General features: G+C 44.6%; 1 protein-coding gene across 3 annotated transcripts in view; it reads right to left on the bottom strand.

Annotated features, from left to right (window-relative positions):
* The window catches only part of Atxn7 (ataxin 7), a 101,369-nt gene that overhangs the window by 31,509 nt on the left and 56,480 nt on the right, over nt 1–13,380 (bottom strand). For all 3 annotated transcript variants that reach the window (XM_078038594.1, XM_078038593.1, XM_021733265.3), the window contains 3 exons: nt 3,843–4,095; nt 1,766–2,025; nt 1,012–1,094 (listed from right to left, as the gene is read on the bottom strand). In XM_078038594.1, the coding sequence (XP_077894720.1) occupies nt 1,012–1,094; nt 1,766–2,025; nt 3,843–4,095 (596 nt within the window). The remainder of the gene's footprint in view (nt 1–1,011; nt 1,095–1,765; nt 2,026–3,842; nt 4,096–13,380) is intronic.

Genomic DNA, 13,380 nt, shown 5'->3' with positions numbered 1-13,380 from the left:
CACAGGTCACGTGGCCATATTCAACACACTACAGTATGTGTTCAATTAGTATCCTAGGAAGGACAAAAGTTATTTGTCTTGAGGGAGGAGTTTGTCCTTGAGGGAGGACAAACTTGAGGACTCGGGGTAGGGGAGTCCATCAACCCAGGACAGAAGGCAAAAATCAGAATGTAGATATGTACTTTTCCCATCCCTGAGCAGAGAGTCTATGCTTTTTTTTTTTTTTTTTTAATTAGATATTAGGGGCATCCATTCCCCCAAATGGTTCAGAACCACTGTTTTAAGACAAATCATACAAAATTAAATTAAATTAGAAACTAATACTCCTTGAACCCCTGTGGAGACAGTTGGGGACACTCTCCAAAGAAATACTGTCCAACAGAGATGCCCACTCAGGCAGTGGAGCCCATGGAAGCCAGCCCAACCTTTTACTCACAGCGAATAGGCCCCTTCGTTATCAGCCTACTGGCCATTTTAAAGGAAAAACAGGAAGACTTCAGAATGGAGAGGGAGATCATTAAATTTCCTAGTTAGATTATATTTTACGTTGTATTTTTGAAAAACTAGAAAGTAAGGCAATTTTAAAGTCACAGATTTTTAAAAAATAGTTTTTTGAAGTTTAAGAATCGTGGTATACACATTTTAAGGAAATTCATATATTTGCAAAGGAAGCCTCTGGACTTGTAAGTCTGTGCAGTTTAAACCACACCAGAGAGTATTACATTTCTATGTAGCAATACTGAGTCCTGAGAAACAGCAGACTGATCAGGGAAGGACACTGTTTTCTAGGACACAGAACTCATTGAAAATAAAACCTCTCTTGAGAGCATGATTCCCATCACATGCTTCACCCTTTGCCAACTCGAGCTCCTTTCTCTGGACCAAGTTATGTCCTCACTGACACAACTGAGGACAGTCTCCAGAGCATCAGTTAGACCATGGGACGGTGTGGTCCCTTCTCAGAGCCCCACGATCGCCACAGGTGTCAGCTCTGCCTGCAGGAAGACCTACCTTGCACGTCAAAGACCTGGTGCAGGGCTTCTTGGTGTCGAGATCAATGACCCCACAGTGGATGTCAGGATCAAACTCTCTTTCTGTCAAAAGCACAGAGACATTAAAATAGGCTTGCCAAACACTCCTTCATTTATTTTGTAAATTAGAAAATAGGAGACATCTCAAGACAGACAAATGACAGCTGGAATGAAACCCACAAAGACGTGTGAGCATCACATAGCAGGAGCATCACTAAAATGCCACAACTGCATGAGCGCATAGGAAAGTGACTGTCATGCAGTATCACCGCGTCACTGAATTCAGAACCACACCAGAAAGCTTTCAATGGGCCCCACACCCTGTGTTTGCACATTCACGTGCATGTTTGCAAGTGGCACTCTTTTAAAGCAAGAGTGAGCCAGGCATGGTGGCTCATGCCTGTAATTCCAAAGACTCAGGACACTGAGGTAGGAGGATGTAAGTTCAAGGCCAGCCTCAGATACTTAGCCAGGCCCTAAACAACTTAGCAAGACCTTGTCTCAAAATAAAAAATAAAAAGGACTGGGGACGTGGCTCAGTGATTAAGCACCCCTGGGTTCAATCCCCAGTACCAAAAAAAAAAAAAAAAAAGCAAGAGCTAAGAGGACAAACACTACCTAGGGAGCCTCTCCTAGGGCTGAGTGGGTCAGCAGTACACACAGCAGTCCCCTTGGTCCTTGGGAAAGCCCACTTGAAGTACAGAAACACTATTAAGAAAGAGCTGGGAGGTTACCTGATAATCTCTTATTTAAAAACTTCCTGTTATTGGAACCGTCTTCGGGTTTCTTTTCCAGAGCGGGTGGTGCAGGAAGCCCTTTGCCATTCAGAATCTGTCCAGGTGAAGGCAAGGTTGGCTTTGGTATTGAGGGGCAGTTAAGGCCAGGCTTGACTGAGGAACTCACAGTAGCAGGACAGGGTGGCCCTGCCGCAGGTTTCAGTAGTGTGCCATCCATCTTCGGATGAATCTTCTCCACTTTCACAGACGGCGTCATGCTGCAAAAGCAGGAGAGAGCACCAACGCCTGAGTGAGGGCAGCCCCGAGGGATGAGGCGGAGCCAGGGTCAGCAGCACCACACGGACTGGCCCCCCAGAAGGCACCTTTTGAATTTTGTAAGAATTCTCCAGAAAACCCTGTAAATGTTCACACACTCATCCAGTCCATAAACCCTTTGACGAGGCAAAAGGCCCATTATCATTTCAGAACAATTTTACACATGGACCTATAGGAGACTTGGATCGAATACCCACCCGATGCAAGTTCTGCAAGAGGCAGACCAGGCAAAGGTCTAAAAGGACGAAAGACTCTGCAGAACCCTTATGTCACTAAAGATTTATGAGGACTCAAATAAATGTCAAATACACATGCCTAACACCACAGCACCAAGACAAGGTTCCCTGATCTTGTCAAAGATGATGACCAATGTTTAATTAGCAGATGATGTGCCAGTTCTCCAATTCCTGATAAGAAGGCTTCTATGGCAGGGGCTTTAGAGCATAAGTCCTTGGGATGGAGTTGGTGAGCACTGAGAACCTGTCGCACAGCTAAAGCCCTGACTGCTCTTGGGATCTCAGACACTGTCATTTTCCCTTCATAAAACAGGTGATGTTGATAGGATCCTAACAGTGGGCTGGTTCCCTCTGAAGCCCTAGCTCCACATGAGAAGCTGGAGTGATGGTTCTGCAAACTGTTTAGTGGACTCAGTGCTCCATGGCTGTCAGGCTGGCGAGTGACATGGGTGCTGCACTGGCATCCTCTCTGGCTTTCAGACAGCTCCAGGAGCGAAAGTCGAGCTTATCATCCTGCGCTTCTGACAGATGAGCAAGATGAGCAGGTACTGGGGGCATAGTAACCAGGACAAATAGCCCCAAACAGCTATACCTGGAACAGCCCGAGTAGCAGAGACTCTGTAAGATGTTGTGGCCTGTCCTGGCAGGCAAGCTCCTTGAGCAGTAGCAGGTGTTAGGTCCTGCTCTGAGATTAACCGCAGGTTATCAGACCTTGGGGCTGAGCTGGGTGGCATAAACTGCAAAGGGAGCCATGCCAGGGAAATGCTACCCACTTCTAGGCTGAGGGGTGCCATGACGAAGCAAGATGTGTTTCTATGGGTGTGCACAGCCACTCCTTCACGTGACCTCAAGAGGCCTGCCAACTTCCAGATCCATCCTGGAAGCACGCCAGAGCCTTGCCAGGAGAGTGTGAACTTCTCTCAGTCTTCCTGCATCACGGCTGTGATGTGAACCCAAAGCTGCTGGGAGGAAGCACTGCTTCCTGGTTGGTTTTGCAGGCCCCAGAAAATCCTAGAGCAGCATCTGGGAGTCTCTTCACCTTTTATTTCTACTATTACTGATAGCTGTGGCAGGAATGCCAGCACCTATTCATTAACTGCCTCCTGGGGGCCAGAGACTAATACCAACTAGAACTCCCCTTCTGGAGGCTGTCACTCTTAGATGCTGAAACAGTGCCTTGCACACAGCCCTCAAGGAAGCAGCAGAAGTGGGATGTGAGGCCTATCTGACCTCAAGTCTTCTCAGACAAGACCTCAAGTTGCACTTCTTCCTGCTTATGTGGAACCGGGGTATACTAGTGGGAACTATCCCACTAAGACGTTGGGATCAACAAGCACCATTATTATCACTGCTACCACTACTCTGGAAGTCTCCTGAGGCTCAGTGGGGAACAAAAGAGCCAGCCACACACACTTGAAAGCCCCCTGCGTGGGTCTGTTCCCATGGCTCCCGGACTCTCCCACCACTGTACACAGGCACACTGTAGCAGGATTGGCGCTGGAAACCCTCAGGGCCATACTCACATTCTACTGTGGGGGACTCTACTTTGCTGGAGGGGATGCATTGGCCTGGTGTTCCCCCTGGGTTGCAGTTTCTCTTTGGGCGATTTCAACGACTTGGAACTTGAGGAGGACGCGCTAAGAACCCCTCCGCTGGAAGAACGGCTGCTTCCACTTGCACTGCCTCCTTTGCTTTTGGACAGAGAAGGGAAGAAGGAAAATACTGAAGTGGGAGGAACGGCCATAGAAGGCTTGCTGGATGAGCTATGTCTTCTTTCTGGAAAGGAAAACAGAAAGAAAGAAAGAAAAAAAAAAGACACCATGTTTCAGGCAAATCTCACATGGAATGGAACGGGAAGAGTTCCCTGAAATCAACATGTTTAGGTTGAAACATGTTATCGTGGAGTCAAAACACACTAGACGCAGTCACTTTCAGAAAGGGCTTATCTAGGCCCCACACTTACTGAGCATTCTAGGAACCAGCCCTCCTGTTTCCAAAGCACCTCGATATAACGAGGTTTATCACAGACACCCATCAGGATTTAAACACCCATTCTGAACACCAGCATACTGCCTTTTGGGTTTTCTCTGCTGGAAATGAACCTCTAACCTGGATTCAGGAAGAGAAAGACTCTTCCCTCATCTGCAGAGCTCTGGAAATGACACTGCGTGGACATCCTCTCCTCCTTTCTAGCTCAGCCTCTCTCTGATTTTCAAAATAGCAAGATCTTCAGAAACAAGTTGTACCTTTTTTCTCCCCGTCACTACCCACCAGCATATGACACCAAATAAGCACCAAATAAAGATGTTTCTAGGGTTATCTTATCGTTCCTTAAGAATCTGTGCTAAAATTTTCCAGTGAATCATTTCACTGCCCCGCCACCCCCTTTAAATAATCTCACTTGACTACAGATGGCACAGCCCCGGCTCACACCACCAGGGTGCCAAAGGCGCAAGACAAAATACCATAAATAGCTAGGCATGTTTTTTTAAACCAGGAAGTAATTCATGGTTAAGAACAGACTACAAAAGTTTAACTGAGAATAAATGTACCCACACGGAAGAATCAATTTTTTTCTGAGTATGGCAATTTAATATAAATCAAGAGATGTTGAAAAATGTTACTATTGAAAATCTATTAATTAATTATTTGGTAAATTCATCTACTTGAGGCCCCTGCAACGGCTGCTTGGTGGAAGCCTTAGATTAAACTCGTAAATTAAAATCACACACTTGCTTAACTCCAGCTTTCAAATGTCTGTGACCCAACCCTGACTTATCACAAAGAGGAGTTCCGTTCTATGAGTACCTGAAACATGGAGCACGTTAGAATCAATGACTCCAAGCAGCATTTAAATGGCTTGTTTCCAAAGCCCATCTTTTAGTAGCCCAGAACCTCTCAGTGAGTCTTACTCTTGTTAGGACAGTTTAACAATGCTTTATGAGGTTTCTAGTGCCTGCTCCTCACCAGGACAGACAGAAAGGCTATCCTCTAGTTACAAAGGGTAAGTTGATAGTGATGCATAAAGGCCTCTTGCTGTGCCGACCAAGTGAAGGAGTGTAAGGAAGGAAAAACTAAAGCGACTGTGGGGAATTACTTTTCCAAATTTGGCATCTGAGGTGTGTTTCTCTTTGTCTGTTTTAAATCTAGTCTTTCTTTTTTCTATGATTCCAAAATGCACAGAACCTACTTCCATGCTTCAGCATTCGTCTGCCTCGATTGTAAACACGTGCTTATAGCTTTGCCACCTGCCCCTGCCCAGGACAGACTGAGCTGTGAGACTGCAAAGAAGTGATTTCCAAATGGCCCTGACAGTGGTTCTCACCCTAGAATGACCCCAGGAGCTCGCCTGCAACCCTCCCTTGAGGATGGTGACTTAATTGGTTTGGGATGTGGCCTGGGCATCTGGACCTGGACAAGCTTCCCCTGGTGACTCTGCTGTGCAGCCAAGGTTGGAAGACTCACCTGGATGAGGCTGATGTCTCGAGAACCACTGACCACGGCTGGTGGAACCCCTGGCACATGGCACTACATACGAGGGCTGCTGCCGCGTGTCCTTAATGAGTGCCTTCCACACAACCATCCCCTGCAAACCGTTCTCCCACCCTCAGCAAAGGCATATAAAATACTATTTGTTTTACTCAGATTTATTTTCAATGCTATACTTCCCTCTTCTTTGGTCTAATTCTGTCTCTAATAGAGGCATTCTTGGTGTCTTGGACCAGACAGTTCTACATACAGGACTTCAATATGGTTCACAGTCCTGGCCCCACCATCAGGTCACCAGTTAGTGCCCCTCTGCCCCAGACCACTTGAACCCAACTCCTATCATTCCAGATGGGCTCCAGAGTAAAGCAGAGCACCACCACCTTCAGCTGAGAGCTGTTCCTCAAAGCAAGATCTCCATGAAACGACAGGCTTAACAAGGTTGCTGTTTTTCTGATAAACACTAAAATAAATATTAAAATTTAAATATTTACCTATGGTAACCCACAGAAAGCAACCTGAGTACTGTTCCCTTGGACAATACTGTCTGTGGCATAAAGAGGTGGATACCTCCCACCCCCTGTAAGCTAGAATGCTGGGCTTAGAAGTTTTATTCTGTGGGTATCAGAGATCTCAGGTGTCTCAGGGCAAGTGGGCACACAGTCCTTAATTTGCGATGGTTTGATTTTATAATATTTCAACTCTATGGTTGTGCAAAAGTGATATCCATTCAGGAAAACTTGGAATTGTGAACTGTCACCTTTTCTTAGGCTCGTGATATACAATACAGTCAGGATGACATTGGGCAGTTCCAGAAAGCCACAGCTCTCCATGAGCCTGATCATGACAGGAAGGAACCCTGTGCTGTGTGGCTAGTTAAGATGCTCAGAAGGTTAGGTATATTAATATTTCTGGTGGGGAGGCACTGGCGATTGAACTCAGGCACGCTTAACCACTGAGTCACAATCTCAGCCCTATCTTATATTGTATTTAGAAACAGGGTCTCTCACTGAGTTGCTGAGGGCCTCACTAAGTTGCTAAGAGGCTGGCTTTGAATTTTCAATCCTCCTGCCTCAGCCTCTTAAGCGCAGTACTAATATATTCTTGAGGGGCTGGGGTTGTGGCTCAGTGGTAGAGTGCTCGTCTTGCAAGCGCGGGACCCTGGGTTCAATCATCAGCACCACATAAAAAAATAAATGAGTGAAATAAAGGTATTGTGTCCAACTATAAAATAAATATTTAAAATATATAAATATATTTAAATAAAATTCCGAAACAGCTTCGCCTATCATGCTTGTTTTAAGAAGGCAAAGCCATTGAAATATAAAGGAACAAGCTGACCACCACAAAATCTTGCATTTGTTTTTGTCTGCAAGAAACACTGGGCAATGCAGAGACGACACCTGCCTGATGGAGCCACACAGGACACACAGTGCACATACCGCAAACACCCACCATGGATCTCAGTTCACAATGAACAGCTGCTGTCCCAACTCTCCATCCAGTCTCACACAACCTCCCTCTACTACCAGGAGTGGCAACCCTGCCCAGGCCACTCCACAGGCAAATGCCAAGGCTCTTCAAGGTCCACTGCCACATTTATCCGAGTATTCATGTATTTTGGACTATTTACTATATGTAAGACTGTGCTACCATTTTCATTATGTTCCTCTTTTTTTTTCCTGCATGTGTCACTGATGAAGTTTTTGAGTGTTGTGCCATAACCCCATTTTTCCCAATAAGACTCGTGGTTTTTATTGCACAATTTTGCACAGTGCAGTAAGTTTTAAGGAATGCATGTTGTGTTATAGCAGAACTGACTGCAACTGTAGGCTTGTCCTTTCAATTTTCTATTCCCATCAGGGGCCACTCTCCCCATTATCTATCTATCTATCTATCTATCTATCTATTTTGCTATTAAAAGAAATTTTAACTTTTATTTATACTATTACATTTTTTATTTGTTCTTTAAGATTCCATGATAGTAGAGTGCATTATGATGTACATATATATTCATACATGAAGTCTAACTTCCCATTCTTGTGGTTGGACATGATGTGGAGTTTCACTGGTCGTGTGTTCACATAGGAACATGGGAAGTTCTGTCCCATTCATTCTATTTTCTGTCCTAGTCCCTTGCCCCTCCCTTACCTTCATTCCTCTTTGTCTAATCCAATGAGCTTATTCCCTGCCTCCATTTTCTTTAGTTCACATCTTCTTTCCTTGCCTATTAAATCTTAGTATGAGATTCAACATTAGAAAATCCAGACTCAAAGCTTCCTAATGTTAAGTCTGTTGATGTATCAATTAAAAAAAACCCTGTAATTCCTACTTCAACAAAAATGAAAGCTATTTAAAAACCAAGATCATGTGAACATTTCATTCACTAAAACTTAAAACAGGCTGTGTGTGTGTGTGTGTGTGTGTAGCTGAGATTACGGCTGAGAAGTGCCGGCTCAAATCCTTGTCATGCTACTGAATTAAGTTGTTCCTTCACAACACAAACTGGTAAATTGCTCTGAAAAGGACAGAATCTAGCTTTCTCCTCACAAGAGAGCAAAGGAGAAAAACCAAATTTAATTACGGTTGAGTTGGACTCCCTTTATCCTTTCAGTATGGATACTTATTTTTCTTAAGATTTTAAACTGGGTTTACAGCTTTAAAAAAGTTTCTGAGTTCAAAAGAGAAATAGGCGACTTAAGGTAGGGTTGGGGACCCTACATTCAGGGGACAAAGTGGTGGCCAGATGCTGAGCATGGCTGCAGTGTGGTTTGCCGAGCAGTCCGGGCTGCGCCATCAAAGCGCTCCTCTCTCTGGGTCTGGCAGTGGCCCAGAGGAAGCACACTGTCCTGAGTGGGGAGGGCGCTGCCAACGCTCCAGCAAGGGACTCAGACGGGCAGGCCATGGGCAGGCCGTAGCCAGGCGGGCGCAGGCAGAGCGAGCCACGTGCCAGCTTGAGGGGACCACGCAGAGGTAAGCAGACCTGGGGAGCAGGGTGGGGAGATGGAAGGAGAGAGGAGGGGGGGAGAGGAGGGGGGAGAGGAGGGGGGAGAGGAGGGGGGAGAGGAGGGGGGAGAGGAGGGGGGAGAGGGGCGGGAAGCCTGAGCCAGCGCCCCCTGGTGGCCTGAACACACAGAGCAGCGAGCCTGAAGGCAACGGCAGGGGAGGGGAGGGGAGCGCTCTGTAGGTCTTCCAAAATGGAAAGCAACCAACAATACCGAGTTTCTTATTCTGAATTCACGCTGAGGTGTTTTTTTTTTTAAATCGTTAGTATTAACACCCAGGTAGGTATAAGCCAAATGAAGTTCAAAGCAAACAATTAGATCTTTTCATGTCATAAATATTGCTTTGAAAACAACCAAAAATAATTCATAATGCACAACTGTTAAAACCAGGGCACAAACTTCAAAAAGGAGTCAAAGCAAATTGTAACTTCAAACACTTATCATTCATGCTTAGGAAAATACCTAGATATGTGTCAAACTTTTTTAAAACTGGCTACTTCCCAGGCATATAGGTCTATTAAAAAAAAAAAAAACTTTCACGTATTATTTGATATTTCTAAAATGGCCATAGCTGACACGATTATCAAATACATACTTTATAAAAAGAGAAATTTTGCTGGTGTGGTGGCATACACCTATAATGACAGCCACTTCGGAAACTGAGGCAAGAGGATCACAGAGGTCAAGGCCAGGTTGAGCAACTTACCGAGAGGCTGTCTCAAAATATAAAATAAGATGCTGTGGGGATGTGGCTTAGTGCGCTTCTTGCCTAGCGGGGAAGCGCTGGGTTCAGTTCCCAGTACCCTCCCGCCCCCTGCCACAGAGTCTACACACACACACACACACACACACACACACACACACACACACAAACACACACAGCGTGCACATGCATGATAGTGAGAAAGAGAATGATTATGTTAGTTGTGGCATCCTGCTTAACCCTAGAGAACAGGTATATGCTGTCCATGGTCCTTTGCAGAACACACTTCTCTATCATTCATGAGCATGGTATCTCTATCCCATCTTGGTGGGCATCACGCGGTAGGGCTAATGGATAAGAAAACCCACAGAACTCTTTCTACTCTGAGAGCTTTTCTTGTATCTTATTAAACCTTTTGCTGTTCTTTTATAATCTAAACTGATGAGAAATCTCACCTTCAACAACAGTAAAAGTGGCAGCTGCTGCCACTGTTTACCGAGTAAAAACGATGTGCCAGGCGCCCTGTGATGGGATTTCCAGGGATTAGCTCACTCAGCCCTGACCAGCCTTCTAACAAAGTAGGCACTGTTATCATTCCCACTTTCCAGATGAGGAAGCTAAGGCTTTCAAGGACTGAGTCAATGGCTCAGTGTCATCCAGCTAGATAAGAGGCAGAGCTGGGAGCACTTCCAAGGCTGACCAACTCCAGCACAGTAGGTCCGCCTGTTCTTAGACAGTGCTGGGTACTAGAAAGCCATATATATGGTCCAGGGCCAACAGAGGGAGGAGAGTAAAGGTAAAAGCTGGGGCACAGATCAGTAGGAAGCTCTTCTTCCCAGGTGCTCAGCAAACGCAGGTTAATTGCTGAAGTCCACACAGGCTGAACATACAAGCTCATGGATGACAATTTGTTGCTATAATTGATGTGGGATCCAAAATCTGAGGGAAATCCAAATTGTGGATTTCATCTTTCCATTTAAGAAGTTGCTATTCTAAAGATCAACTATGAGTGTCCACCAATTTAGCATTTTTTGGTTTCTGAAGTAGCCAAGATGGTTTGAAGAATGAATTTTGATAGAAAATAACAACTAGGGCTGCCTTTTGGCTGGGCCAAAAAGAATTATCTTACTTAGAGTGCCCCGGGGGTTTAACCCCCAGTGCTTCTCAGAGGAGCATGTTCTGCAAAGGACCATGGACAGCATATACCTGTTCTCTAGGGTTAAGCAGGATGCCACAACCAACATAATCACGCACACTTCCAGTCTGTTCACTGTTGCCTTCCCAGAAGAAGCTCAGTGTGTTGGGGATAGTCTTGAGATGAGCTGTGCTACTAAACAGCTGAGTAGAATCCAAAGAAAAATAAAAATAGTTTATTTAAGCTCACTGAAAAAGACAAGAACTTTGGAGGTGGAGACATGTGAGCCAAATATCTGCTCTGCCTGGGTGACTCAAACAGCCGCCTGACTCCAGGCAGTGTCCACACCTGCCAAGCCTACCTCACAGGGCTACTGGGGAGGAGGTACTAGGATCACAGCAGGGACTGCTACAGAGGCCCAGAGTTCCTCCAGTTGATACTAGTTACACTCCATTCCTTTAGACATAAAAATACTTGTCATTCCTCCTGATTACTAAAGCAGGCAGGACACACATCAGAGCAAACCAAACCCACTCTATTCTAAGTTCACTTTTCTCCAGTGTGGTAAGGGTTTTGTTTATATTTTTATGTCATTCCAGAAAGATACAGATGTTCCTCGACTTACAATGGGATTACTTCACAATAATTTACCCACAATAAATTGAAAACATAAGTCAAAAACCACATTAATGCACCTACAGAACAAGGCAGGAGAGCGGTCATTTTCCCTTGATCACCAAGCCACTGATTAGAAACTGTGGATCCTGTGCTGCCCAGCATCTCTGATAGTATGAAATCACACATTTCCAGCCCAGAGGAGGGGAAAAATCAAAATTAAAAATCTGAAGTGTGGTTTTACTGAATATACATTGCCTTCACACCACTGTAAATCTGAAAAATCCTAAACGGAATCACTGTAAATTGGAAACGCTATACTGAGCTCTTCTCGGAGCTCAGGGGAACAACTTTTAGCATCTGTTTTATAATAAATGAACTCTCACTAAACAAAAAGGATAATCAAACTAGGTGTGTGGTACATGCCTCTAATCCCAGTGACTTGGGAGCCTGAGGTGGGAGGATCAAAAGTTACAAATTCAAGGCCAGTCTGAGCAATTTGGTAGACTCCGCCTTAAATAAAAGGGAGTGGGGCTAGGGATATAGCTCAGTGGTAGAGTGCCCCCGGGGGTTCAATCCTCAATGCTGTTTAAAAAAAAAATTAATTTTAGCTTAAATTAACTTAAATTGGAAGTCAGCTTATTTTCCTGACAGAGCTCAGGAAACATTCAGGAAGAACTGCAGGCAGTCAGAGCATGGTGGCGCATGCCTGTAATCCCACTTATTCGGAAAAGTAAGACAAGAGGATTTTATTTTTGAGGCCAGCCTGGATAACTTAGGAGGACCATCTCAAAATAAAAATTAAAAAGGCAGCCCCAGGGTAGAGCCCCAGGGTTCAATCCCTAGTATGAAGGGAAGGATGAGTAGACTGCAGGTTTAGAATGCAACAAGGTAAGGATCAAGTCTCCAATTCAGTTTGTGGATCCAAGGGTAGAAATCTTAGGCAGATTATCAAAGTAACAATTCTTATAACCCACAATTTTCTTTGAATGAAATTCATACCTTGGGATAGATTCAGTCAGGTAGGTCTAAACAGTGTGCACTCTGTATACAGAAAGGCTTTAGGAAAAATGACAATTTATGCCTCAAAGAATGTATAATTTCATGCAGTCTCTGACAGCCCCATTCCCAAAACACCCCACAATCACTCCAATGTAAAGCAAAGACTTTCGATAATCAAGCTTTCATGGCGATAAAATGCAAAACACAGGTAAATACACACAGACTGTTTGATCAGGCCTACCAAGTCACAATGTGCTTATCAAAAAGTCAGTTCAGAAACTTGGGATCATTCATTAAGGTGAAGGAATCAAACTGTTTAAGTCCAAGATGAAAAATAACTGCAATATGCTATCATATAGCTCCCGATCAACACAACTGTCTGTCATGCTTCTGTTTCAGGCTGCCAAACTTGTGAGGTGTCAATTAGCAACATGTGTCTCTCATGGGAGAATGACTACTTAGAAACATCTAGATCAGGACCTGGAAGAGATGACAAATCAAGACCTTTCTTCTATTTATATAATTTCCAGCACTTCTTTTTACACATCAATTTGTGCTAACTTTTGTCATTCACAACTGAATTATCATTCAGAGCTTTTAGCAATATCAACTTAAAATCTGGACTGTTATTTACCCAATTTGCTAAGTAAATATAGTGGCTGAGTAGACGCCAATTTAGTACTGGTCTGAGCAATGATATCTGTGAATGAACACTGACTCTGGGCCCCATGAAGGAGGTAACATAACATATGTATCTTCCCAATAACTATTAAAAGATCCTTGGGTATAACACTTAAAGTCATACCATGAGCCCAGACAGGGACATGAAGCAATGAACAGCTTCTAGCTACTTTGGTCACTGCCAGCTCTCCCTGCACACGTTCTGACTCTCAAGCAGCAGCACTAGTGTGCCAGACCAGCAACACAGCCCTCCTGCATTCTTGGTTGTCAGAGGCTCTTCTTTAACTCCACATCTGCTTTTCCTTTGATCCCTTTCCTCTGGGTTCTCCAGGCACTTGACTAGACTACTCTAGAGACAGCCAGGTATTGCCTAATTGCTGAAAAAGGAAGCACATGGGCAGGACTGTCCCAGGGACATGTACATCTGGAGTTGG

The sequence above is a fragment of the Ictidomys tridecemlineatus genome, chromosome 2 (assembly GCF_052094955.1).
Source record: "Ictidomys tridecemlineatus isolate mIctTri1 chromosome 2, mIctTri1.hap1, whole genome shotgun sequence".
NCBI classification, from domain to species: Eukaryota; Metazoa; Chordata; class Mammalia; order Rodentia; family Sciuridae; genus Ictidomys; species Ictidomys tridecemlineatus.
This window is presented reverse-complemented; position numbering and strand designations above follow the sequence as displayed.